The following is a 21,476-nucleotide window of genomic DNA, read 5'->3' on the forward strand; positions in this document are numbered from 1 at the left end:
GAGTAAAATAAAACGTAAAAAGGACTTCATTTCATAGGAAATCACTGTATATAAACTTACTTGCAAATTCTTCTGAGATCCTCAAAGATTATCTCTTCTCATCGCTGCATTCAAACTGCAAAAATATTGTCATTCATCGGAAGAAAAGTGATAAAAATCATACAAATCGGTGTTCAACATGCCTTAGCTTAAGGACTTGAGTGTTTAAAAGCTCAAACTCAAACTTTATTGCTTGTTTATGGCGTTGATAAAGTGGAAAATTATCGTCAAAGTTGATCGATAAATCAAATTAAATAAATTTCCCAGTAAAACTTTAGTATTGACGCACTTTATCCTCTTTCTCTCTCTTTTTTTCCGCCCATTTCAGTGGAAGAGGGAGGAATTGCTGCCCACAAGTCCGTGGTGGAGCAGCACAATCAATCGCACAATCATCTGCCTGCTCATCGTGTGCATCGTGTACTTCTCCTACACCTTCAACTCCTGCCTCGTGTCCAGCATCAACAGAGCCTTCCGTCGCCAATCCGCACCTCCAGCGCCCAGAGAGGCCGATCTCACTACGACGTCCACGACAGAGGCGCCCGAGATGCGCATCTTGGGGTCAATTGTGCGTGTGGTGCCTCTGATTCCAGGCTCGGAGTGCAATGAATCCGAGTCGTTTCCCAAGTATCGCCTGCTGCAGACGCAGGGCGTCGTGCCCACGCGCCAGCTGCCCGACACACTCATCATTGGCGTGAAGAAGAGCGGCACCAGAGCGTTGCTGGAGTTCGTGCGCCTCCATCCGGACGTGCGCGCGGCCGGCTGCGAGGTGCACTTCTTCGACAGGCACTACAGCAAGGGCCTGCACTGGTATCGCCACCACATGCCGCCGACCATCGAGGGCCAGCTGACGATGGAGAAGACGCCCAGCTACTTCATCACCAAGGAAGTGCCTCAGCGCGTCCACCACATGAATCCCAACATGCGCCTGCTCATCGTGGTGCGCGATCCCGTGACGCGCGCCATCAGCGACTACACGCAGGCGGCCAGCAAGAAGAAGGGCATGAAGCGCTTCGAGGAGCTGGCCTTCGTCAACGGCTCCCTGGGCGTGGTGGACACCAAGTGGGCGCCCGTGAAGATCGGCGTGTACGCCAAGCACCTGGAGCGCTGGCTGCAATATTTCCCACTCTCGCAGTTCCTCTTCGTCAGCGGCGAGCGCCTGATTGAGGATCCAGCGGCGGAGATTGGCCGCGTGCAGGACTTCCTGGGCCTCAAGCGCGTCGTCACTGAGAAGCACTTTTACTTCAATGCCACCAAGGGCTTCCCGTGCCTCCTCAAGTCCGAGTCCAGCTCCAGTCCGCACTGTCTGGGCAAGACCAAGGGCAGAAATCACCCGGTGATCGAGCAGAACGCCATCACGCGCCTTCGTGAGTTCTATCGTCCGTTCAACGTGAAGTTCTACCAGATCACGGGCATCAACTTTGGCTGGCCGTGAGTCCTCCACAATGCCAATTTCACCTCCCAGGACATACGTAAGAGAGACCCTGAAGCACGTCTTTTCGATGAATTTACACACTCACACACAGAGAGAGAATCCTCGTGGCGAAGAACCGGAGGATGGCATAAGAAGACAATTTAGTCGTGATACTAGAATCAATAATTGTAATATTGTACTCAAGTATACTCTCAAGGCGGACACGCGCTTCCGCGAGAAACGATTGAGGATGATTTATTGAGGCGGAGGAAGTGAATGATGGACAGGTTTTACTGTCTCTCATGCTCATGATTAAGAAGTTTTCCTATGCATAAGAATATTACTGTCTATTGTGGGCGTTCTTTAGATGAGGAGAAGTTTTGCCAAGTTCCAGAGAATCTTCTGTTCCATTTGTAGGATAAATATTCTAGCTAGAATCCTAGGCGATTTTTACTCCCTTCACGCTTTACGTTTTGCACTCTTTGTAGAAATTATGCCAACAATAGAGAAACTGTACTGATAACTCTAGCGAATATGCGAGATAATCCTTGTAATTTACACCCAAACGATACTCTGTAGCAAGAAATATGAGAATTACCTTCGGAAGTGGCGGCACTTCAGCAACATATCAGAAGATGTTAGGGGACGTAGAAAGATTAGTGGTTCCGAGGATAAAAACTATTTGTAATTTATACACTGAAGAAAACTTGAAGAAATAAATAGATTTGCAGGCGAACACGTCTACTTTGTCCACGACACCTTGGGAATGTCGAAGTGCTCCGTGAGGCTGTCCAGATGCTGATTGAACTTCTCCACGCGCTCCTTGTGCGTCATTGAAGCCTTCTCCAGAATCCGCTTGTTTTGCTGCAAATTCAAACACAATAATAATCAATTAAACTTCTGCACCAGTAAAACCATCGCATTATTCTCACCGTCTTCTCCTGCATCTTCTTGAATGACATCTCAGCCTTGGTCAACACTCTCTTGCTGCCTCCGGAAGCGCTGCCCGTACTGCCCGTGCTGCCTTCAGCAATTGCCGTCTGGACCTTCTCCTTCATTTTCTCCTTGTCCTTCTTCTTTTTCTTCTTCTTCCTCACCTCCCCATCGCTCTTTAGCTTCAGCTTTCCCTTGGACACGTGAGAGTACTCGTCATCGGACATTTTTCAGAGGTTTTATTCAAGTTTTCACAATATTTCGCACAAAAACACACTTTGTTTATGTTTTGAGGTGTCAGCTGTGCTTACGGCGAATGATGGCAGAGTGCACTGGCGTCGCGCGGCGAAATTCAACTGTCAAAAGTGTCGCTGGCAGTTGCGGCGAAAGCAATGGCGGTCAGATTCTGGGGATTTGCTGAGAAGAAAGGACGCTTCGTGAATTTTTCATGTAAGTAGTGAGCTATTTATCGCAAGGGGTTGGGAATTTTCACCTTCAGGACGTGGGTAAACTGTCTCTGATGGAGGAAGACGGCTGTGTATGTGGTAAATGAGTGAAATGTGTTTTTTCTCCACAGACTGACGCTTTCTTTGGCGGATTGGAAGTTTAGTTGTTGGAGTGAAGGAAGGACGCTTTGTGCATTCTCACGTAAGTATTGAAGTGATTGCTGTATTGCCGCGAGTTCTGCGATGTGTGGGCAGTGGGGGGAATGTGCTTGAGTTGATTTCCAGTGAAGATTGAGCGAAACATTGAGCATTTCCATTGTTTCTCCTCAGGTTTCACACGACGCCGCTTCAATTGACTGGAAAGTTACTCAGAGTGAGACAAGGGTGGAAAATTGCAGCCATCATGGTGAGTTTGGGGCCTCCGCGGGAGGGTGGTTGAGAGTGGAATGTGACACAGTGTTGCTCTTTGCAGGCATCTGGCAGTCATCAGAATGGGAAGGACGCAATCGAGAAGGTGTACCAGAAGAAGACTCCACTGGAGCACATCCTTCTGCGTCCGGACACTTATATTGGCTCCGTGGAGATGGTGAAGGAGCAGATGTGGGTGTATGACAAAGAGAATAAGAAGATGATCCAGAAGGAGATCTCGTATGTGCCCGGATTGTACAAAATCTTCGACGAGATCCTCGTGAATGCGGCGGACAATAAGCAGCGCGATAAGAACATGACCAGGATCAAGATTGACATCAATCAGGAGGAGAATACGATCAGCATCTACAACAATGGCAAGGGTATTCCGGTGGTGATGCACAAGGATGAGAAGATGTACGTGCCCACGATGATCTTCGGCCACTTGCTCACGTCCTCCAATTACAACGACGAGGAGGAGAAGGTGACGGGCGGCAGGAATGGATATGGCGCCAAGCTCTGCAACATCTTCAGCACAAAGTTCAAGGTTGAGACGGCGTGCCGCGAGTACAAGGCCAAGTTCAAGCAGCAATGGGGCGAGAACATGAAGCGCACCAGCGATCCGCGCGTGGAGTCGTTCAGCGGTGAGGACTTCACCAAGGTGACATTCTCGCCGGACTTGTCGAAGTTCAAGATGGAAAAGTTGGACGATGACATTGTGAGTCTGATGAATCGTCGCGCCTTCGACGTGGCCGCGTCCACGCGAGGCGTGGCGGTGTTCCTCAACGGCGAGAAGATTCCCGTGAAGAACTTCAAGGACTACGTGGACCTGTATCTGAAGGACAATCTGGACGAGAGTGGCGGCGCACCGCCCAAGGTTGTGTATGAGAATGTGAATGAGCGCTGGGAAGTGGCGCTCACGATGTCTGACAGGGGTTTCCAGCAGATGTCCTTCGTCAATTCCATCGCCACCACGAAGGGTGGACGGCACGTGGATCACGTGACGGATGCCATCGTGAAGCAGCTGATTGAGGTGCTGAAGAAGAAGAACAAGGGCGGCACGAACATCAAGCCATTCCAGGTGAAGAATCACTTGTGGATCTTCATCAATTGTCTCATCGTCAATCCCACTTTCGACTCGCAAACCAAGGAGAACATGACATTGCAGTCGAAGAGTTTCGGCTCGAAGTGTGGCCTGTCGGAGAAGTTCATCACGAATGTGACAAAGTGTGGCGTTGTGGAATCTGTGCTGCAGTGGGCAAAATTCAAGGCACAAACGGAATTGGGCAAGACCAGTGGCAGCAAGAAGTCCAAGATTAAGGGCATTCCGAAGCTTGAGGATGCCAACGATGCGGGCACGAAGAATTCTCATCTCTGCACGCTGATCTTGACTGAGGGAGACTCAGCCAAGACGCTGGCAGTGTCGGGATTGGGAGTTGTTGGCCGAGATCACTTTGGCGTGTTTCCGCTGAGGGGTAAGCTGCTGAATGTCCGTGAGGCGACTCACAAGCAGATTCTGGAGAATGCAGAGATCAACAATCTGATCAAGATCCTTGGGCTGCAGTACAAGAAGAAGTACAACTCACTGGATGATCTCAAGAGTCTGCGCTATGGCAAGGTGATGATCATGACAGATCAGGATCAGGATGGATCGCATATCAAGGGTCTGGTGATTAATTTCATCCACACAAATTGGCCGGAATTGCTGCGACTGCCATTCCTGGAGGAGTTCATCACGCCCATTGTGAAGGCGACGAAGAAGAACGAAGTGTTCTCATTCTACTCCCTGCCAGAGTTCGAGGAGTGGAAGTCCAACACGCACAATGCGCACACGTACTCCATCAAGTACTACAAAGGTTTGGGTACGTCCACGTCCAATGAGGCGAAGGAGTACTTCAAGAACATGCGACGCCACAAGATCTCGTTCAAGTACGACGGCAGTGTGGACGATGACGCCATCGTGATGGCGTTCTCGAAGAAGTGCGTGGATCAGCGCAAAGAGTGGCTCACGGCGCACATGGCGGAGACGAAGAGGCGCAAGCAGCTGGGATTGCAGGAGAGATATCTGTACACGAAGGACACCACGAGTGTTTCCTACGCTGAGTTTGTCAATCTCGAGCTCGTGTTGTTTTCCAATGCGGACAATGAGCGCTCAATTCCCAGCTTGGTGGATGGTTTCAAGCCTGGCCAGCGGAAGGTGATCTTCACGTGCTTCAAGAGGAATGACAAGAAGGAGGTGAAAGTGGCTCAACTTGCTGGTTCGGTGGCGGAGAAATCGGCTTATCATCATGGTGAGCAGAGTTTGTGCAGCACAATTGTGAATTTGGCACAGAACTTTGTCGGCAGCAATAATATCAATTTGCTGCAGCCGAAGGGACAGTTTGGCACAAGATTGGCAGGTGGGAAGGACAGTGCATCGCCACGTTATATCTTCACGATGCTCTCGCCACTGGCGCGTTTGATCTTCCATCCCAACGACGATCCACTGCTGCAGTATCAGAAGGAGGACAATCAGGACATTGAGCCCGTTTGGTATTTGCCAATCATCCCGATGGTGCTGGTGAATGGCGCCGAGGGCATCGGCACGGGTTGGTCGACGAAGATCCCGAACTACAATCCGCGTGAGCTCATCAGCAACTTGAGGCTGATGATTCAGAGTGAGGAGCCACAGCCGATGAAGCCTTACTACAAGAACTTCACCGGTGATCTGGAGTACATGGCTGAGCATCGCTACGTCTCCACGGGCAATGTGGCCATTCTGCCGGGAAATCGCATTGAGATCACTGAATTGCCAATTGGCGTGTGGACGCAGACGTACAAGGAGAATGTCCTGGAGCCGCTGCTGCACGGATCAGAGAAGGTGAGTGTTGATGAAGCAATTGATAAATTGGCTTTTATTATCACTCTTAATCCCATTTGTGCATTTTGCTTTGTGATTTCATCCTCCGGAAAGGCACAGAGTAAAGTAAGTTGGAATGTCCTTCCGGGGCAGTTTTTCTCATCAAAACTGTGTGTGTGAGCTCTAGATGATCAGAGAAGACTTTCAGTTTCTCAGGCAGATTTAACTCTTCTGTTTGTGTCTTCTTTTTGCTTTCAGGTGAAGGCCATCATCAATGACTACAAGGAATATCACACTGATGCGACAGTTCGCTTTGTCATCAGCTTCGCGGCGGGTGAATTTGATCGGATTCGAAGTGAAGACGGTGGATTTCATCGGGTGTTTAAGCTGCAGTCGTCAATTAACACAAATCAGATGCACGCCTTCGATGACAATCTGTGTCTGCGTCGCTTTGACAATGTGTCGATGATTCTGAAGGAGTTCTTCACGCTGCGTCTGGAATACTATGTGAAGCGCAAGGAGTATTTGGTGGGAATGTTGACGGCTGAGGCGGATTTCCTGGGCAATCAGGCGCGCTTCATTGTGGAGAAGTGCGACGGGACGATTCGGGTGGAGAACAAGAAGCGCAAGGTGGTGATTGAGGAGTTGCTGAAGCGTGGCTACAAGCCGGATCCGGTGCGTGAGTGGAAGAGGAAGATCAATCCGAAGTTTGCTGAGCAAGAGGCCTCTGAGGATGCGGAGAATGAGGGTGGCGAGGAGGAGGAAGAGACTGCTGTGGTGGATGTGAAGAAGGGTAAGAAGCCAGTGGATCCGGAGAAGGCGTTCAACAGTCTGCAGGATGTGAAGCAGTTTGACTATCTCGTGGGCATGAAGATGTGGATGCTGACGGAGGAGAAGAAGCGTGAGCTGCTGAACAAGAAGGACACAAAGTTGAATGAATTGAATATACTGAAGCAGAAGACGCCTGAGGATCTGTGGAAGGCGGATCTGGACAATCTGGAGGCGAAGCTGGATGAGGTGGAGAAGAAGGAGCGTGACGAGATGGCGTCGTCGATGGTGACTCCGCTGAAGGGGAAGGGCAAGAAGGAGACTGGCGCGCGAGGATTGAGGCTGATCAAGGGTGAGAAGAGTGAGATTTATCCGGCGGTGAATGGGGACAAGGTGGAGTTCCGGATCACGGCGGAGTTGGTGAAGAAGTTCGAGAAGGCGGTCGCCGCGTCGCAGGGTGTGAAGAAGGAGAAGGCGCCGAAGAAGGAGAAGAAGGTGAAGGAGGAGACTGAGGAGATGGATGATCTGGATGCGCTGGTGAATGCCGGAAATAGCAGTATTGATCTCGTTGATGGTAAGAAGCCGGCCAAGAAGACCAAGAAAGCGTCTGATGGAATGAAGCAGCCGAAATTGAACTTCCCGAAGGCAACTAAGAAGTCGGTGAGTTGCTTAATTAAGAGACATTTTGTTGTGTGAAGATCTCTGGCAATTTCTCTCTCTCTTGCAGCCCAAAAAGGCCACAGGTGAGTTTGTGTCTGATGAGGACGAGATGGAGGTCATCAGTCCGCCGTCACGCGAAAAGGCGCCAACTCGGGCGGCGTCCAAGAAGATTGTGTACAATTTCGATGATGACGAGGAGGAGGATGATGGTGCGGCTTCCGAGGGCTTCGGCGATTCGGACAGTGACATGGAGATGAAGCCTGCCAATCAGAATATGTCCAGTGAGGATATGTTTGACTCTCTCAAGGAGGACAAGGACTCGAGTCCTCCACAACCGCAGCCCAAGGCGGCGCCAACGCAGCGAAAGCTGCTGAACAAACCCGCGGCGGCGGCGCCGTCAAAGGTCACAAAGCGCGCGAAGATGGACGACAGCGATGATGATGTGCAGGTGAAGAAGGTGAGATTGCTCTTCCAATCTTCCTCTTCGCAGATTCTTACATTTCTTCTCTCTCTTGCAGTCCCGGAAGAAGGCGGGGAGCAGCGATGAGGACTTCTCGCCCGTCAAGAAGCCAGCGCGAGGCCGTAAGAAGGCAACTTATGCCGAGTCTGATGACTCCGATTCCGATTATTAGTGTTGATGTTATTATTTAATACTTGATTTAAGGATTCAATTCCTCTTTTATTTTAATTGATGTCTCAGCGACAAAACCAATTTTTAGGAGAAAAAGGAGAGATCTGAAGAAAAGAGTGTTTTCGACAAGAGAAACCAAATTAATAAATGAATTTTCCTGGTATTTTCGTCTCAGACTCTTTATTCGCGAAAACTGTCTCTGGCTTAGATCATCCTCTTGAGCAGAGCGTTGATCTTGTCCTCGCGGTTGCCGAAGTCGCCGCCCTCCACGTAGTGGTTATTCTTCTTGCGCCAGCCGCCGTTGGGCGTGTTGAGCTTGAAGGGCCACAGGAAGTTGGTGGCGTGCTTGAAGTGCGGCCCGACGGTGTAGATCTCGTGCACGACATCCTCCACGCACTGCATGTTGCGCTTCTTGAGCTTGCGCTCGATCAGCAGGTTGTCGGTGATCGGAATGCGCTGGCCCTTGATCTTCAGGAAGCCGCGCTTGTAGATCAGGTCGCGGATGGACTTGAGGTTGGGATAGCCCCAGGCGATGTAGGGCTCGCAGATCCGCAGCATGTTGATGGTGGCCTTGTTGAGCTTCACGAACACGCCGTTGTTGATCTGCCGCAGGCGGAACAGCTGCAGGACCTTCCGGACCTTCGGGGCGACTTTGTTGATACTGGAAAACAAGTGCGACATAACCTCAATTTCACCGTCTCTTCACGCCTCTTCGCACTGTGTTTGCCAACAATTTGGGGGTGTTTTGACCAGTAAATACAGAGCGGATGGACGCCCAGGCGCCCTCTCGCCACCCCCAATGCGACCAATCGCAGGGAAACACAGTGAAATGGGCAAAAAACTCACCCGCGGATGCGGACAACAAACGCCAGCGTGGGTTCAGCCGGAATATAGTATGTGCCATCCTTCTTCGCCTGCCTCTTCAGCTCGATGACATCGCGCTCCTTCTTCTTGTACTCCCGGGCGTACTGCTCGGCACGACGGAAGTTCTCGCGCTTCCTGAGGAGCACCTTGGTCCTCTTCAGCAACTTAATCTTCAATGCACGGTCCTTGTGCGACGTCAGAGTTTTCGCCACTTTCAGCTTCGATTCTGGCACCGCGGGGAGTTTCTTCCCCTCAGCAGGCTTCTTAGCGGCCGCAGGCATTTCTGCAAAACACCAAAAGACCACTTTGAGTGCATTTTCACGGGGAATTTTCCCTTTTTTCAGCACAAAATCTAACCTGATGCTCCACGAATCAGCACGTTTGGTGGAAAAGGAAGTGTTCTCGCAGTGGTGGCAGCACCGTCGATGTATTCGAGCACTTTCCCGCGAACACCAATTTGTCATGCTTAGCGTAAGTGGTACTGGAGGAAATGAGAGGAGAGAAATCGTCAGCTGATGGTTAATTTAACGAATTAATTCACAAAACACTGGTAATTCTAAGAGAAAAAAATAGAATAACTAATATTTTGATTGAGTTTAAAATGATTGAAGAAACTGAATAAAATTTGATTTCAGTCAGCCGGGTTGAAGCATGCGCGCTTCTCGCAGTTCCTCAGCAGCGCCGCCATTCGTTTTTCCCATGAAGTCTAAGAAAGTGTCGCAAATTTTACTCCCGCTCATATCGAGGTGAAAATGGGTTTCTAGCCGTGCATTAAGTGTCCTGCACACGCAGGTGTGCCTTGCAACAGAACAGTAATATAATGATGTAAGTACCATTGAATAATTGGGTTGATTTGGGTGAGAAATGGGGATGAAAATATTGTGGGAAATATTGGCCACGCCGCCATTTTGCCCCTCACGATGACTAATGAGGTCGCCATGCACTTTCGTGTCGTATTGTTTGCATTATGTCACCGCCGAGCGGTTGAAGAGGTGCACGGGACAGTGCAGGGGGTGGGATTCTACCAGGAAGCGGACAGAGTCAATGACCCGGAGGCAGGAATGGCGAGTGTTGAGGGTGCTTTCAAGGATGATGCAATCGCCTTGAAGAGTGGCCGAAGACGCGATGAGCAATTTGGAGGCGCGGCAAAGTGGGTCAATTTCACCTGCAAACTCGCTTATCAACATCCTCCATGCACCGCGAAGAAAATCTCCAGACGCTGCTGAACTCTTCCTCGCAGTTTGAAGTTCGTAAATCTCTGAACAAAGAAGAAGACTGACTTGATAATGGAAAAGAATGTTTTGAATTTTTGGACAAAAACAACTTTTTTTACACCCCAAGAACATGATAGAAGAGGAAAAGTTCCGCCAGTGTTTCCTCAAAATAAAAACAATGCGATATTTTTATTGTGCGTCTGGCTAAAATTAATATTAAAGAGATATTTATGGGTTTGTTGAACATTTAAACATTCCTTTCACTCTCTCAGACGAATAACTTGGCAACCGCGAGTCGCACTTACTCAATATGTTGGTTGGCTTTTATCGGATTATTTCGTGGTTTTTTTTTCTTCGGCTCTTAGCGGTTTAGCGCTGAGTAAAGTGGCGAGAGGGAAAGAGTAGGAATTGGGCTAACTTGAAACATATTGGAAGCAGGTTCGCCTATTCCCAAATCTTACTGTTCGCTGACTTTGCGACTTTGTTTAGTTGTAGGTCTGCAAATGTTATCAATTGTTGCTTTGACCCAAGATTCCTTGCTTTTACTTTGTTGCTGGGGAAAATCTTGGCATTTTGCGAACATGAGCAGAAAATCTAAAGTTATTTTAAACAGAATCTTGTCAAGAATATTGACAAGAAACACAAGAAAATTCATACTTGACTTTTGAGGGTTGATAAGAATAAGAATTTGGCAAGATTATCATTAACTCCAAACATTTATTGAAAATCCTTTAATCTGATTACAATAGAAGGGATTCTTTAAGGCTTTATTATCTTCTCCTTGTCTATGAATTTAACACGTGTCAAGAGTTTTTGCAAGAGAATATTGGGCAAACTGTGCAAGCAAAAGTGCTGCTAAAAATAAACGTCTGCGTGGCGAAAAGTCTCTCTATCTTGATGAATGACTTCGCACTGAAGCCTTTCACCTGGGCGCAATGCGAAATAATTGATTGGCGAGAAAAGAGTGACAATTTTGGAGGTGAAAAATTTCTCAATCAGGATCTTTTCTTCTTCTCTGGATTCTTTTCAGTGCCACAATGGCGTTTTTCACGGAGCTGAGTGTGTTTTCCACACAAGAAGTCAAGGAATTACAAGAACTTTCTACATCCTTACGGCCGTCAGTAGTATTGGAAGCGGAAGAAGTTGGAATAACAAGCAGAGATGGAGTTTCTGGACAACGCAATGGAGCTATTCTCAGAGAATGCTCAGTGGGTGGGCAAGATGGAACCTCTGTCGCCCACCCACGTTGCTCTGGAGCAGAGTAACGATGATCCGTGGCTCAGCGAGGACTATTTTGCTACAAATGGTAGTTGGCAAAAGGAGTTGCTCTTCAATAGCGAGAAATATAATGTGTTTTTGCCTCTTGCAGAACTGACCATCGATGAACTTTTTAAATTTGATTTAACACCAGAGAAAAAACATGTCGCCGAACAACTGCTCACAGAACTCAGTGAGGACATTAAAGATGGTGAGTATTTTAGTCAATTTCCACGATTCTTAACATCATCTCGGGGGAAAGAGAAAGTTTTCCACATTATTATTATCAATTTGTGGTGAAGCCTTCGCGATTTGTTGAATTTTCCTTGTTATGTGAGATTGACGCAGAGTTATTTACATACTCCTTCGGGTGAAGCAGTTCATGGTGCGCCATTCCATTTGATGCCCAAAAGAGCGCCTCTCCATGACCTGTGCTGTGAGGGGAATGAAAATAGCAGACTGATAATGCCTCATGCTTGGCATTTTTTCCACACGTCTTTGGCGTGAGAGCGTGATAACGCTGCGACTCGCGATTGCTGGCGATCATTTGTGTGAGATGTGATTGCGATGATTTTGCTGGTGTGTGACGTTAATGGATGAGAGTTTAATATATATATTGAGAGGCACAATTGATTTGAATTCCTCACAGAGACGATTGCGCGCGCGATATCAGGAGAGACTCTGGGGAATAGCGTTGGAGTCACGCTTGGGAAATTCCTCAGAGTCTGCTTTTGATATCAGTTGATTTGGCGTGCGATTGAATGTATTGTGGCTCGAGTGTTTGGTGTGTTACAAGATGGAATTTAATGGAAGTGGAAGAACGAGTTTTCTCGCATTGTGCGATACTTATGTACAGGTGTATGCAAAACATGTTGCAACATCATGAATTTGTATTTTATGAACATTAAAAAAAAGAAAGAAGAAAAATGAAGATGAAAAATGCTGCATAAAATTCATTCAAGGCAATCTTCAGATGATCGTCAATGATATTTACGCAAGTTGATATTCAATTTAATGGCAATGATTGGAGGATAAACCCTTATTCTTGAACTAAATTTTAGTTTGTTCTGTTTGAGCACAAGGAGAAGAATTAAATACCTTACTTTATTGGCTTTAGTTATATTCCAACTAAATAAGTCATGTTCAAATGGCACGAAAATGCTTCCAATTTGCGCCAATAAAGTGTTATTCGTGATCGTATTTCTTGCACACGACTGTAAATTGTCATTACATTGGTGAGTTTTTTTTTTCTTCTGCGCAATATTCAATATTTATTTATTGAGGAAAAAAAATGATAAATTATCAAATAAGTGTCTATATTTGAATGCATTATATTTATAAAAGTTTTCTATTAACTCTCTTGGGGAAGAGATTAATTGAAAATTGGGGTTAATTTAATTGAAAATAGTCTGCAAGACAGAAAAATTAACACTTTGTACACAGCAGAATTTTGAGGTCACTTGTGATAATGCCTTTTTTCTCCCTGGCATTTTTTCCTCTACTTTTAATTGAGGCTAAAAGTCACTGGTGTGATCCTCTCAAAGTTTTTCCTTTTTTCTTCCCATCTTTGCAAAATTCTCTAATGATAACGCGCGAGCGCTTTTAATGCTGTGATTGAGTGGGGAAATTTTAAGATTCTTTTCTTCCGCATTTTCCATGTATTTGCGACATCAGAAAGATTATTCTCTGAGATACATTTGGAATGCTTCTCAAGGACTATCATTGGAGTTCTTCCTGTTTGAAAAATTGATCTTTTTTCGGTAGTTTTTTTGTTTAACTTCCTTTATGGCAAATTTATGAAAATGTTGCAGGAAAGGTTTTTTCTTGCATAATAAATTAAATGCTGATCTCATTATGGAACACACGATTTGTCCAATCGGCAAAAGAATAATAATATTTGAGTGTGGAATGAGAGCAAGAATATTCCAGATCATAAATTCTCTATCATGTTGATTTGTCCACTTTAGTAATTTTAATTGATTTGTGCATTAAATGGACGTCAAAGTGTTTTGATGTTGTTGTAGTCTTTGAGAAAATGCAAAAAAGTATGGAGCAAAAGAGCTCAAGGTTGATCTTCGCTGAACTACAACAACTCTGAGTGTTGAGCTTTTGAAAATACACACATTTAAATTGTAAAAATAAGTGTTAATCTATATTTGTTCTCTCGACTTGTGATATGGATAGTTTAGTGCAATGTTGTGTTGTATAAAAGGGAGATTGTCTGGAGGAAAAAAATCTGAGAAACTTGTCCTATTTGTCTCTCTCCAGCCTTAAAATGATGACAAGAAAAAATATCAATATAACAAGTTGTGTATATTTAAAATATTGTATCTGCTGCTGAATATTGCTATATAGCTCACGATGGCCTGTTTATGTATTTTGTTAAAGGAGATTCGAAGGCACAAGAGAGAAGTTTTGCGATCGTAAACATGTAGTTAATAATATAAATATTTCTCAGTGTTTCCAACACATCTTGTTAGTCCAATAAACATAAATTGCATGCGCGCGTGTGTGCAGAAAGTGTGTGAATATTTGTTAATGTGTTGTGTTGTAGTTTGTGTTGTGAGAGATTACTGGCGATCGTACGAGAGGACGGAATTTCTGTGTGATCAGTTGAATTGAGAACTCGATCGATCGCGGATGATTTTCTTCTCTCTTGTCTCACATTCCCTGACAAGAAGTGCCAAACAAGAAAAGTTGTCTCCTTGGCAGAAAAAAAATTCGAAAGCCGCATAGCAACACAAGTTGATGAGATACAAATTCTCACGGGAAGTTTTGTGATTTACTATCTTATTTTGATCATTAAGTATTGACGTGAGAACGTTTTTTTTTGGTGGAATATTTAGTGGATTTTCTCGTGCCACAGTTTGGATTAGTGGACAAAATCCTGAAGAGAGAGAGAGAGAGAAAGTTTGATCAATCAAGGATCAAAGCTGTGAAGCTGTGAGGATCAGCATTGGATCTCACCGTCGGCAACTGAGAGAGTCGCAGCAGAAATGAGAGAGAGAGTGAAAAAATAAGGAGTGTTTCTTGAATTGTTTCTATATGTAAATTATAAGGACTGGACACTGGCTCAATCCGTGAGCATGATCTATACATGCGCTTATCGTTACACTTGGAACCGTGAAATTGTCTTCAATTCACAAAAATTGGTGAAAAGACGACCAAAACAGTAAGAAAAAACGATACTGTTGAACTTTTTTTTATTGTCTAAGAGGAGTAAAAAACATATATAATAATATCTACTAAATAATAATAAAGAAAGAAAAAACATCTAAAAAACCGCAACAGTTGCAGAAGGAAGAATAATAACAAAGGAAAATCCCAATAACATACACTTACTTAAGGAAATAAATACGAAAGAAAACTAACTCTAAAGAATATTAGTAAAAGAGAAAAGCAGTAAATAAGGAAATAACTATTATTTGCCATAAAACAACGTTCCACTCAAAGGGATTTAAAAGTAAGGAAGAAATAGTTAAAGAGGGAATAAAATACCAATAAAAAAAACAATTCCAATAATTCTGTGTCTGTTGATTTGATAAAAATTTGAAAAATAATAATATATTTTTTTCTGAAAAATATCTGTGTTAAAGCATAAATCTCAAGTGATTTTTTTCTTTAGTTTTGATAAATGAACGTTCATTGCCATAATTTAATGTACAAGTAAAATATATGAATTTTTGTTGTAATTGTTGATCAATAAGAAAAGCACGGTTTCCAAGGTAAAAATAGAAAAAGAAGAAGAGATAAGTAACGATAAATAATTCACTCTCTCGGCTGTGGGTGTGTGTGAGCGAGTGACAAATACACACATACACACGTGCAAATTGCAAAAGGAAAAACACACCTTTGAGGAGGTGTAACGAGAAATTGCGCGGGAAATCTTAGGGATAAATAAGAGGTGTTTGTAGGCGAAAAAGCTACACTCATGAGTACCTACATGATATCAACGTATGGTTAGTATTTTTTTTTCTCTATGATATTCTCTTCGATGTGAAGGACGTTAGAGTTGTTTGATTGAATGAAAATTGATTGTATGACCTTTTTGGGGCGTGAATGTGTATCTCAGGGCGTTTTCACTCCTCAACCTTCTTCTAATTTCGTTGTGTTCTCATTTTTTTCACGTTAGCAAAGCACAGTGTGTTGAAGTGTGGGAATTGAATATCTCTGCTTTGCCACTCTGTCCTTCGCTGACCCCTTTCTGGATGCTCTTCTCTGCTCTCTGGCACACCGATTTCTCGATCTGTGTTGATGGTTGTTGTTGCTGAGGAACACAAGAGAGGCGCGCGCACAAGACATGGTCATTTGCTCTGTGGTGTTGTGTGGAATAGGAGAGAGAGAGATATAGAATTGCCAACAAGTTTTTATGGAAATTTTTTGATTCAAAATATGTACATATGAGAAAAGCCTCTGCTGTAGAGGTGTGGAATATAATGTCCCTAACAGAGAGCAGAGAGGAGCTTACGTGTTGTTTATCTTCAGCAACAACATCTCACGACGACCACAAGAGAAGCGTGTGTGATTATCATTGAAAATGTGGCACCACACACTCGATTGCCGCTGCTAAATGTCTCTCGAGAGTGATGATAACACGCCTCAAGAGAAACAGACTAAAATTGTATTGTGAAAGCTCACTGAATAGCGCATAATGAGCTTGAGATTTGGAGAGACGGTCGCTAATAGTGGAAATGTGATGACAAATAGCTCGATAGAATGATGACTAAAGTTAATAGAAAGAAGTTAAGAATTTGTTGGCACACTTTGGCGTGATTTTCAAACACAAAAAGTCGTATGATATTCAATTCTTGTACAGAAAAGTACAGAATATGCATCAGAAGCAGAAATTGAAGTTGCGTCTTTGTGTTATTTGATTGAAGTTGTATTTAGGACAAAAATATGAATTTATCAACATTTCCCAGTAATCTTTAACAAATATATCAAGTAAAGATCACTGAAATATTCATGTCTCCTTGATAAATACTGAATAACTGAATTATTATCAACTTTAAAATTGTATTCCTTAATTTTGGCAAATGCTTGCATCATCGCAAAATTTGATTTTTGCCTCTTTTGATTAGCACAGACAGATTATTTGATGGAAAAATTCATCTGAATATTCATGGGTCTATAAAATACAGTGTAAATTGTTAAAAATATATATATAGAGAGAGAGAGAAACGCGCGCGCGAGACAGTAAAAAAAATCTGCGATATGTCACGAAAAGGAGGCAAAAGAAAGAAGATCACACGTGAGAGTGGTGATAAAAGTGTTGTGTAGCGAGATGAGATGAGGGAAAACGGGCGCATCAGAGAAGGAGGAGGAGAGAAGGCGATGATAGGAGTGTGGAACACAATCAATCGGTCCATGATCCGATCGTTCAACTATGGGACATTTTTGTCTCGAACAGTATTAATTTTGCATACGTTCTGCATTTCGTATGATAACCTTGGTCGAGCGCAGTATCTCTTCTCTTCTGGGATGAGTGTTGCGACTGGAAGAGAAGAGAGGAGAAGAAGAATGTTCGCTGTGAAGAAGAAGAAGTGTGGCCAAAAGTGTGAGAGATTTTTTGTATTTGTTGATTTGCTTTTTGGTCACTTGAGAAATTAGAGAAATTTCCAGTTGAAAGAGGTGAAAGTGACATCTTCACTGCCTTTTCTTCTATGAATGTTTTGTGAATGATATTTTTTCCACTTTATGTGTTGGAAAAATCCTTGATGAAAAAAGGAAAAATTACACAGATTAATCTTTATTGAGTAGATCACCTTCAAATATATATCAAACTACCGAATTAATTCAATATTGTGCTGTTGGAAAAGAAGTTGACTTTTCAATTAAAATATGCCTCAATCGCCAATTAGTTTTTCCACACATTGATTAGTATTTTCAGCTTGAAATCTAGGTCAGATGACAAGCGAGTGTACGAGTGTAAATGGTCAAAGGTTATTTGGTTAAATCTCTCTCTCTCTCATCGCTCAAGTAAAGTGCGTTTGTTGGATTTTTGTCAATTTCTTCTTCCCCACCAAACAAGGGGAGGAAAAATTGAATATGTGCAAGTGATATTTTATCAGTGCGTCACTTGTCACAAGAGTGCTTCTAATCATGTGTGGATGCAATGTAGGGAATTAATGAGACACAGTATATTATCAATATTGATTGATTTATTGAAATTGAAGGCCTCGTAATCGGAAACTCCAGTGTTTAGTAAATATATTTTACGAGGCTGTCGCGTTTGGTATGAAGACTTGAGAGTGAGAAAGAGAGAAAAGAGATGAGGAAGTTTGTAAGAGGGATTTTTGCTACAGTTCTTTTTTGCATTTATAAATCATTTAGAGCGCTCATTAGTTGAGTTCAATGATCACCACATTGAAAAAGATGAATTCCTTGTGTGTGAATATGGTTGAAAAATGGCGAAAATGCTGTGTTAAGAATGTCTGGTTGAGCTTAGAACATAAGAAGAAGGAGAGATAGATCACAATTATACGAGAGATTGAGAGCAAAATTTCCAGTTCCGGGTAAACTCAATTTGTGCCGCGCACATTTTTTGTACAACTTCACTTGTTGCTATCGCTGTTGAACTGCGCGCGCAAGAGAGAGAAGCGCGCTAATGAGGTGGAGAAAAAAGAAGAAGAGAATTCTATGATTGAATGCCTTTTTTTGCTCTCTATTCTTTTGTGCGCTTAGAACAATGGCTCAACGAGAAGATGGTGATGCCGAGCATAGATGAATATCCGCCGCCGCCGCTCGAGCCGATCGCCGTGAAGAAGCAGGACACGCAAGAGCTTCTTCAGGAGTTTGAAATTGTCTACGATGCCGTGGAATTGACGCACTTGACGCCACCGCAAACGCCGCCGCAGACGTCGCCGCAGAGATTGACGATCGCCGAGGCTGCACAATGCATTGATCAGGTGAGTTTCTTGGCTTTTCCTCTCCATCTTTCACTGACCGACTATAGAGAGATCAATTAGTAAAATTTGTTATATTAATTTGAAGCTTTTATATCGAGACACACATTAAAATGATTATGAGAAATTGATGCAAACTTGTCCACAAGACAAGACATAATAAAATTTTTATGATAGAGAAAAATTTCCCCTTAAAATATGGGACAAATGAGTTATTTTATTTTAAAATTGAAACAGAAACTGATAGAGAAGTGAAGCAGAAAGATAAATGTAATTTCACAATTGAAAGAGAATTTATGTTCGGCAAACCAGTATGATTTGAGTGTTGATTTGTTGTTGAGAAAGAAGGTATATTTTTTGTACATTTGATGAGGGTCTCAATTTAAGGTAAAAAGTCGTCATTTGATCAAATCAAACTGCAAAATTTGTCAAATTTACTTTAAAATCCTTAAAAACCTTGTATTTGGTTCGATTTTATTAGTATTTATTGGAATTATTGACTGAAAAATGGCAAAGTTAATTGAAAAATTGAAAATATAAGTTTACGAAGTCGATTTTTAATAGTCTTCAAGTACATTTTATTCAAATAAGTTCTAAAAGATCAACTTTTCATATTTAAAATAAACTTTTCATTAGTTTCTTTAGTAACCATTTCTCTGTTGATGTTTTCTTGCAGACTTTCATCTATCAAGAGCCAGTGCTGTATGAGACTTCCTCCAGCGCGCAATCCTTCTACACATTGCCTGAGCAGCAGTCGCAGAAGTGGGACAAGTGCGAGAATGCGCTGCAGTACACGCTGTCGCCGTTTGCTGCTGCTGGCCAGGAACAGCAGGCAGTTGTGGATGGGGACTTGATTGAGATCGTGCAGTCGCCGATGCCCGAGGACATTGACCATGAGATGAAGCTGGTGGATGAGCTGGTGCGCAGCAGAGCGCAAGACTTGCCGGATTGGACGGATGATGATGACAACAGTTCGGAGTTTATGTCGACACCGGCGAGTCTCTCACCGCGCAGCGAAGCGTCCTTCAGTGCTTCCAGCTACTCGCACGACGAGGATTGGGTGCCGGAGACGCGTGTGAAGGCATCCAAGGTGGCAGGATTGGGCGGTGGTGCGATCTTGGGTGGTGGCGGCGTGACGAAGAAGCGCACACGACCGTATGCGCGCGGCTCGGAGGACAAGAAGTCGAGGAAGAAGGAGCAGAACAAGAATGCGGCCACGCGGTACAGGAAGAAGAAGAAGCAGGAGATCGAGGAGGTGCTGGAGGAGGAGCGCGGTCTGCAGCAGGAGCATGAGAAGCTGAGAGTCGAGGCGGCGGACTTGAAGCGTGAAATTAAGTACCTGAAAGGTCTCATGCGCGAGGTGTACAAGGCGAAGGGTCTGCTGGACTAGAAAGAGAGCGAGAGCGAGAAAGGCGCGAATCGGGTCTAAAGTTGAGCCCCAATTTATCTTTAATGTTCTAACTTTTTTCTTTGAATTACTTTGCAAAAGTAACTTTTCTACTTTATGTTCTTTTTTTTTAGTAATATGATTTTTATTTTGCACTACTGTTTAAATACTAAGGATAACTAATAATTCTCTAGTGAGTAGTTGGGCGTTTAAGTGTTAAGTCAGATGAGAGAAGATGAAGTTGAGAGGAAATTAATGTTTACACATATACAAATTAAGGATAAATATAGCATTAAAATACTTTGTAGAAATCACATTATGAATAGAAATTTGCGTTCATCGCATTTTATTAGTTTATTTGTAGCAAAATAATGTCAGAAAATACTTCTTTACTATTGGAGAAAGAAAAAAGGTGTAAAATGAGTTTGTAGTTCTTCGTTGTCTTCTTGAGGACACTAACTTTTCTTTTTATATTGTAGAAATTGTCCTTGTATTCCCTTCAATTCCCTTTGTAAATTTTACCTCTGAAGATGCATCAATTTCTCTCCCAAAGACATTTATTTTGCTTGTGACGTTAAATCAACTGAAGTTTTTCTTAAGGTGTCTTTTGAGGATTAGACAAATTGATGGTCAAAATGAGGGGAGCAAAAAGAAAAACTTACACCGAAATTGCATTTTTCTGTTAAACCTCTAAGAAGCAAAGAAAATGAGAAAAAGTGACACGATTGAAAAAAATTATTCTCCACTGATTCAGAAAAATAGCATAAATTGAATATATTTGTTTAAGAACTCTCTTGCACAGAAAGAGAAAGAAAAAGAGAGAGATGGAATATAAGATTCTTTTGTATACCAATTCTTATTTGTTTAGTGCTTTGCACAATTGGTGCAATTTTAATTCTTGGCTACATTGCAACTGACATTGTGTAATAAATTTGTGTACACCTTGATTCTTGTCTGGATTTCAAGTAAAAATATATAATAAAGGGTTACATATGGAAAAAAACGACCAAGATTTAACATTTCTGCACTTGAGCATTGCGCAATTGATGTGATAACATTGCTACTCTTGACCTAGTCAACTGCGCGACAGCAAAAAAGAGAGATTAGGAAGCTCTTCTTGCGACAGTAATTCTGTCAATTTCACTGATTTTATGCCTTTTATGCACTCTCAGGCATCGTGAAATTAGTGGAATGGCAAATATGAAGCGAAACAATGACGAGGATCATAAAGTTCATCGATGGATTTTCTCCCTCTGCACTTGATTTCTACGCCAAAGACAGTCTTTATATTTAGAGGATACGCGAGAGCGGCGTTTGCTCAGTGGTGTTGAAGATGCTGTCCAAGAGTGTTGTGATGATTTTGTTGGCCCTCGCGAAGAACAGTGACTCGAATGGTTATTCAGGGAGTCCAGGAAGTGATTACTTCCCGAGCGGCAGCGGATACAATCAACCCTTCAATCAGCCTGATCAGTATGGATATTCGGACTCTTATAAGCAGGATTACAACACAATCGCCTACAGTTCTGCGCCAGGAGCGCAAGGATTTGCACCAATGGCGCCCAATGAGTATGGAAATCCGCACAATCCATCTGATTTCGCAGCACCAGGGCAGGATTATGGCTACAATGAGGGCTACAATCAGGGCTTCGATGGTTATCACAATTATCCGGCGGCAGGAAGATTCCCCGGACGGAATCCTGGACATTATCCTCCC

General features: G+C 43.5%; 5 protein-coding genes across 8 annotated transcripts; 3 read left to right on the plus strand and 2 right to left on the minus strand.

The window, feature by feature from the left end:
* Positions 1-298: 298 nt before the first annotated feature.
* Positions 299-1,658, plus strand: LOC132262228 (heparan sulfate glucosamine 3-O-sulfotransferase 6; the record flags this gene model as incomplete). The annotated part of the gene is made up of 1 exon (XM_059761421.1): positions 299-1,658. A coding segment is annotated over one exon (1,173 nt), but the record flags the coding sequence as incomplete, so codon positions are not given.
* Positions 1,659-2,052: 394 nt separating this feature from the next.
* LOC132262420 (protein FAM32A) lies at positions 2,053-2,706 on the minus strand. The gene is made up of 2 exons (XM_059761695.1): positions 2,383-2,706; positions 2,053-2,314 (listed from the first exon to the last, which is right to left on the minus strand). The coding sequence occupies exons 1-2, from the start codon at positions 2,608-2,610 to the stop codon at positions 2,192-2,194; spliced, it is 351 nt and encodes a 116-aa protein (XP_059617678.1). The 5' UTR covers positions 2,611-2,706; the 3' UTR covers positions 2,053-2,191.
* Positions 2,707-2,741: 35 nt separating this feature from the next.
* Positions 2,742-8,283, plus strand: LOC132262384 (DNA topoisomerase 2). 3 transcript variants are annotated; one of them, XM_059761657.1, is made up of 8 exons: positions 2,742-2,833; positions 2,961-3,031; positions 3,160-3,235; positions 3,302-6,097; positions 6,191-6,202; positions 6,335-7,504; positions 7,572-7,961; positions 8,023-8,283. In XM_059761657.1, exons 3-8 carry the CDS (start codon positions 3,233-3,235, stop codon positions 8,134-8,136), a joined length of 4,485 nt encoding a protein of 1,494 aa, XP_059617640.1. In that variant the 5' UTR covers positions 2,742-2,833; positions 2,961-3,031; positions 3,160-3,232; the 3' UTR covers positions 8,137-8,283. The 3 variants fall into 3 exon arrangements, with proteins under 3 accessions (XP_059617640.1, XP_059617656.1, XP_059617648.1); XM_059761665.1 differs by having other exon boundaries at positions 2,778-2,889; XM_059761673.1 differs by lacking the exon at positions 6,191-6,202.
* Positions 8,284-8,287: 4 nt separating this feature from the next.
* LOC132262408 (large ribosomal subunit protein uL30) lies at positions 8,288-9,427 on the minus strand. The gene is made up of 3 exons (XM_059761684.1): positions 9,357-9,427; positions 8,982-9,282; positions 8,288-8,796 (listed from the first exon to the last, which is right to left on the minus strand). The coding sequence occupies exons 2-3, from the start codon at positions 9,278-9,280 to the stop codon at positions 8,340-8,342; spliced, it is 756 nt and encodes a 251-aa protein (XP_059617667.1). The 5' UTR covers positions 9,281-9,282; positions 9,357-9,427; the 3' UTR covers positions 8,288-8,339.
* A 261-nt stretch (positions 9,428-9,688) lies between these two features.
* LOC132262131 (activating transcription factor of chaperone) lies at positions 9,689-20,765 on the plus strand. Of its 2 annotated transcripts, XM_059761279.1 has the most exons (5): positions 9,689-9,824; positions 11,244-11,519; positions 11,583-11,681; positions 18,155-18,378; positions 19,052-20,765. In XM_059761279.1, exons 2-5 carry the CDS (start codon positions 11,375-11,377, stop codon positions 19,763-19,765), a joined length of 1,182 nt encoding a protein of 393 aa, XP_059617262.1. In that variant the 5' UTR covers positions 9,689-9,824; positions 11,244-11,374; the 3' UTR covers positions 19,766-20,765. The 2 variants fall into 2 exon arrangements, with proteins under 2 accessions (XP_059617262.1, XP_059617271.1); XM_059761288.1 differs by lacking the exons at positions 9,689-9,824; positions 11,244-11,519; positions 11,583-11,681 and adding an exon at positions 14,098-15,429.
* The last annotated feature ends 711 nt before the right edge of the window (positions 20,766-21,476 follow it).

The sequence above is a fragment of the Phlebotomus argentipes genome, unplaced genomic scaffold, assembly GCF_947086385.1.
Source record: "Phlebotomus argentipes unplaced genomic scaffold, Phlebotomus argentipes genome assembly contig_46, whole genome shotgun sequence".
Classification (NCBI taxonomy): Eukaryota; Metazoa; Arthropoda; class Insecta; order Diptera; family Psychodidae; genus Phlebotomus; species Phlebotomus argentipes.

Bases quoted from the DNA above. Each gene is read 5' to 3' on its own strand.
- LOC132262420 (XM_059761695.1), bottom strand. From the start codon at position 2,610: ATGTCCGATGACGAGTACTCTCACGTGTCCAAGGGAAAGCTGAAGCTA. The intron at 2,315-2,382 runs GTGAGAATAATG...TTGAATTTGCAG, and splicing joins AGAAGATGCAGGAGAAGACG to CAAAACAAGCGGATTCTGGA.
- LOC132262384 (XM_059761657.1), top strand. The intron at 7,505-7,571 runs GTGAGTTGCTTA...TCTCTCTTGCAG, and splicing joins CGAAGGCAACTAAGAAGTCG to CCCAAAAAGGCCACAGGTGA. The intron at 7,962-8,022 runs GTGAGATTGCTC...TCTCTCTTGCAG, and splicing joins ATGATGTGCAGGTGAAGAAG to TCCCGGAAGAAGGCGGGGAG.
- LOC132262408 (XM_059761684.1), bottom strand. From the start codon at position 9,280: ATGCCTGCGGCCGCTAAGAAGCCTGCTGAGGGGAAGAAACTCCCCGCG. The intron at 8,797-8,981 runs GTGAGTTTTTTG...CTTGTTTTCCAG, and splicing joins TTTGTTGTCCGCATCCGCGG to TATCAACAAAGTCGCCCCGA.
- LOC132262131 (XM_059761279.1), top strand. From the start codon at position 11,375: ATGGAGTTTCTGGACAACGCAATGGAGCTATTCTCAGAGAATGCTCAG. The intron at 11,520-11,582 runs GTAGTTGGCAAA...TGCCTCTTGCAG, and splicing joins GGACTATTTTGCTACAAATG to AACTGACCATCGATGAACTT. The intron at 11,682-18,154 runs GTGAGTATTTTA...TTGTGCGCTTAG, and splicing joins CAGTGAGGACATTAAAGATG to AACAATGGCTCAACGAGAAG.